Source organism: Penaeus vannamei, chromosome 33 (assembly GCF_042767895.1).
Source record: "Penaeus vannamei isolate JL-2024 chromosome 33, ASM4276789v1, whole genome shotgun sequence".
NCBI classification, from domain to species: Eukaryota; Metazoa; Arthropoda; class Malacostraca; order Decapoda; family Penaeidae; genus Penaeus; species Penaeus vannamei.
Window position 1 is genome coordinate 26,928,612 of NC_091581.1, and position 5,000 is coordinate 26,933,611.

A 5,000-nucleotide genomic window follows, 5' to 3' on the forward strand; every position below is an offset into this window, starting at 1 on the left:
AGGGAGAGTATCAAGGATGGGCGCGAGAGTGCTGTAGTGGGCGGCATCCAGAAGGGAGATCGAGGCGTGGGTGAGGGAGACGGGGAGAACCAGAGCCGTAGTGGGCGTCACTTGGCCCTCGAACCTAGACACTCGACACCTAAGAACGATGGGCGTAGGAAGGGTAGGTGGAAGGGAGAGAGAGAAGGGGGCGAGGTTGAGAAAGGAAGAAGGGAAGGGGTGTGTGGAAAAAGGAAGGGAAAGGAGAGAGAGGAGAGAAAATGGAGGGTGTGTGAAAAAAGGAGAAAGGAGAGGAGAGACAGGAAAGAAAATGGAGGGTGTAAAAAAAGGAGAAAGGAGAGGAGAGAAAGAGAGAAAATGGAGGATGTTAGGAAAGGAAGGGTGAGAGGGAGTGAGACAGACGAAAAGACACAGAAGGAGGTAGAGGGTAGGGAGTGGGAAGCAAACAAGCATTAGATAATTGCTTTAAAAATGTGTCAGAATAATTCTCGTTACAGTCCCTCAATATTTGTGAATTCTTATGTTATATTTGATTAACAGTTTTCATCTAAGAATCCTAGTACGTTCAATGTGAATTATATTACAATCATGAAAAAATATTATAAATTTGTTGTCTTCATGCTGCAGTGCTATGAAGTATTTCTATAAATTATATATTTCTGAATTTATTTCCAAGGTTTTCAGGAAAGTAGTCGGTCGAGGGACTGAACAGAAGTAATTCATTATTCATTATAAATTTTTTATGCCAATTTGTATAATCTAATTTACTCCTTTAATTACAATAGAAGAGATGTGTTCACAGATGTATTACATAGCCATCACTCGGAAAGACAGAAAGAGAAATAAAAAATGAAGATTAGTAAAAAAAAATAAAAAAAAAACTTGGAGGGCCTTACCACTGAAAGACATGATGCAATGTCACATTATAAACATTCGAGATAACCTTCGGATGTAAGAAATCGTGTTTGAGGAGCAGCTGGACCTCGCAGGGGTGTTGGCTGAGTGACATCAAAAGGTCCAAGCAGCTGGGAATCACCTCTGGGTCGCTGGAGATGTTCACTTTCACTCTCGAGGGTCGAGCGTACTTCAGGAGTACGGCGTAGGCGGGTACACGGCTATCCCTTACGGTGATTTTGCCGTCTAAGTCCAGCACGTCAGGGATACAGCGAGCCATCTCCCTTGCAACGTGCGGATCACATCCAGCATTCATGAGAACATCGAGCCACGATTCCTTGTCCCTCAGTCCCGTTCTCTCCAGGAGCAAGACCAGTTCCCGAGCTGTGTCCTGCCTGATGTCTTCCCCGAGGAGAGACACGAAGCTTAGTAGGATGGCAAATACGTTTTGGAATCTCCAGATCGGTAGCGTGGGTGGATGGTGACTCCCTTCCCTCAAGATGGTCACTATTGCTGTTTCTCTGGGTGACGAGAACACCGTATTGATCTTCCCGAAGAGGCCCTTCTTCCTGTTCTCCGATGTCTCGCTAAGGACACTGTGTGCGTGTCTCAGAACCTCTTGGGCTCGAACAGTTGAGATGTTGTGGCTGGAGAGGACTGTCTGAAGATCGAAGAGAACCTTTGTCAGATCCACGTCGTTCTCCTTCTCCGAGAGCCTATTAAGTATGGCCACAGCTGCATAGAATTCTTGTAACCTTTTATGTGTAAAGCTGTACACACTCTGTTCCCCAGAAGCTGTCAAGAAGGTCTCTTTGGTAAGGAAGTGGGACATTACGACACCACTAGGAAGAGCAACAGAATGGCAAGCATGTTCTAGTCGCTTTACGGATTCTTCAGCTAGACTTCTGCCATTTCTCTTTATGGCAAATAAGGCCTCGTTGCAGAGCCAGAAGAAGACAACCTTCATTTTGTCCTCTAGCTCTGACACACCAAAATGCCGGGTACTTGGGGTTTCCTTCAAAATCTCCAAAAGATCCCTTTGACATAATTTATCAGTTTGGACCAGGAGATCTATGGCTGACCGGAGGCTCTTAACACTCTCAGGAGAAGCGACCCAGAGGGAGGCAGCCAACACTAGATTAAGGGGACACCGCCAGTATTCCTCGAGCAGTCTTGGAGTAGCATTGATAAAGGCCTTTAAACCGCCTGACTCTTGGCTGTCGCAGTCATGTTGAACAAGTTCTTTATATAGTCTTACTGCCAATTCTCCTCTCCTGTCTTTGGGAACACCCATGATACTTAAACGTGAGGCAGACAGATCACTGAGCACAGTCTTGTGGAAGTCCTCGGCGGCCTCTGGAGATGACAGGACCCAAACAGTCATGTTGCGCATTGATTTCGCCGCTGTGATCACCTCCCGGACAATCTGGAGGGAAGACATGTTCAAGTCGTCCAAGCTGTCCACAAGTACGAGAGTCTTTATATCTCGCAGGCACTGAACCACGTCGTCATCTGTAAACATTTTTCTTGCACCGGGCATCAGCGATTTTAGTAGTTCACTGAAGGATTTTATATGCGGATTTCTACAATCTACATGTATGAGAAGCGCAAAGTTATCCAATCCTCTTGGAACATTCGCTTTCTTGGACCAGTCTAGCATCAGCTTTTTTGAGAGGGTAGTTTTCCCAAACCCTGAAGGGCCTTCTAGGAGAACAGCTTGTGAGGAGGCTGGTCTGTCTGTGCCATGTTGTTGCATAGAATGAATGTTGAATAGGTCATCATAATCTACCTTCTTGGAGTTTCCATCAATTGTAACTTCAGCAATGTCTACCTCCATGAATATTGCCTCAAGCAGTAGATGTTGATTTATATTCTTGATTGGCACTAGTCCCTGACATGTCAAATTGTCGTATGAACGCCTGAGCTGTGGTGAACCCATGAGGACCAACAATTGTGCCTTTTCCTCACTAAGAATTGCCTCGCCATAGCTGCTAACGCTCCACTGAACATGTGCATCGCTCTTGGCCCTTGCAATGTTCTCAGTCATCTCCTGGATCTTCTGAGTGATCACTTTATGCTCGACGTCACTGATGCTTCCTGCACCTTTGAGGATCTTCGTCAGGATCTCTTCCGCTGACTTTGCTTTCTCGGTGAAATTTTTCTGGTTGACGAAGCCTCCTTGGAATACGCTCGCCCGGAACTCCTTCAAGGCTGTCAGTTGGTATTCGAGATGATTCCCAGGTTCAACCCAGAACTCGTCCCCGGAAGGAGCCAATTTATCGGTGCCGTGTTCGAGAAGGAGACATAAGAGGAAGAGGTCGAAAGTGGCTCCTGGAGGATCTATCTGAAGCCTCTCCTGATGGCTCTTGTTGAAGACGCTGCGAAAAGAGGCTCGGCTCATTTTTTTGTCTCTGAGAAGGTACTGGTCATACCGCTGCAAGGGCATCTTATCCGGGACGACCCAAGACAGAACGGTTCTCAACACCGCTGCGGCTTCCTCTACAACAATTTTGACAAGCCGCATTAAGGCACTGCCATCGTCCGCATCTTCAGCAGCGACGGTGGTTGCATTGGGCGTCTCATCACTCTGTTGATCCTTCATGTAGTTCTTTATTCTATCTATAAAGTCAGCTGCACTTTCAGAAAGAAGTTGGCCTTTCTCTGGGGGAACTTCTGTACATTCTCCTTCAAGGTCCTTGTCTTGCCTGCATGATTCCCTCATCAAAGGAGCCGGGAAAGCAGGAGCTGCAGCTGTATTCATCGCATCCTTTATAGCTTCTTGAGTGAGTGACGCTCTATCACAATCAATACTCTTTATGTCACTGACAGTCATGACAGTCTTTACTACCTCTGTGACAGCTTCTGTTACTGCTTCTGCAACTGTGTTAACTGCTTCTCTCACAGCTTCTCGCTTCGCCCCACCTGTGTCTTGAATATCTATTCCTGTGTCTACCATGTCTGCGTCCACTTCTTTTATATCTCCCTCCTTCTCAGAGTCCTCAATCCATACACATCTTTCTTCTTTATCAACAGATATTTCTTTTTCTGTTATATTTATGTTTGCATCCATTCCTTCACCTTGTGTATCTGTGTCTCTTCCTTTATCAAGACATCTCTCATGTATATCTATCCCTGCATCTACCTTGTCGTCTGTTTCTTTCACCTCAGTGGATGTTTCCATCTCTAGTATGAATATAGTTGTATCAGTTCCTTCATCATCTTGGTTTGTGTTTTTGTCTTTATCAGTTGTGTCACATTTCTCACTTGTATCATCTCCATACATGTCTTTTACTGTACTCTCTATATTTGTCTCAATGTCATTGTCGTGTATTTCTCTTTCATTTTCCTCGTCTTGCCTTACATCTATGTTTATGTCTATTCCTGCAACGTATGTATCTGGTTCTTCAAAGTCTGTGTCTGTGTCACTTGTAGTAAGGAAACCATATGCATTACCTGTTTCTACATTTGTTGTTCCAATATCTCTTATTGTTCTATCCATGCCTACGTCTCTTCCAATATCAACCGTGTCTATGCCTGTTCTTCTAGCATTTGCATCTGTGATTTTTGTTACTGTTTCTTGGAATTTCTCTCCGATATCCATGTCATTTTCTTGCTTTTCACTTACGAAAATGTTTCTTCCTGTATCTACCGTGTCTATGTCTGCCGCTGCATTTTCTGTTTGCCTGTCCATTCTTATTTCATATTTAACTGTGTCCTTTTTTGCTTCTGTGTTTATAAAATCAATTCCTGATTCCTCTTCGTCAATGGACTTTTCTGTTTCTTCTGTTTTGACGTCTGTTGCGCCATTGGTACCTATGTCATCTTCATCTTGATCCTCTGTTTCGACACTTCTTGCATTTCTATCTCTATCTTGACCCTCCACGTCGACACCTCCAACATTTTTATCCTTATGTCGAGCCTCTTCGACACCCTCATCTTTTCCATCATTATGTCGAGTTTCTACTTCAACACCTCCCGGTTTTCTATCTTTATCTTGACCTTCTGCGTTGGCATCGCCAGCATTTCTTTGTTTATCTTGATCATCTACCTCGACACCTCCAGTATCTAAATTCTTATCTCCATCCCCAGCTTTCCCATCCGTATCT

The 5,000-nt window shown here is 44.6% G+C and overlaps 1 protein-coding gene across 2 annotated transcripts in view; it reads right to left on the reverse strand.

Moving 5' to 3' along the window:
• The window catches only part of LOC113811005 (uncharacterized), a 15,149-nt gene that overhangs the window by 4,858 nt on the left and 5,291 nt on the right, over positions 1–5,000 (reverse strand). For both annotated transcript variants that reach the window (XM_070144921.1, XM_070144920.1), the window contains exons 2-3: positions 897–5,000; positions 1–139 (exon numbers count right to left, since the gene is read on the reverse strand). The exon at positions 1–139 is cut by the window's left edge and continues 28 nt beyond it; the exon at positions 897–5,000 is cut by the window's right edge and continues 572 nt beyond it. In XM_070144921.1, coding sequence (XP_070001022.1) covers positions 1–139; positions 897–5,000 — 4,243 coding nt within the window. The remainder of the gene's footprint in view (positions 140–896) is intronic.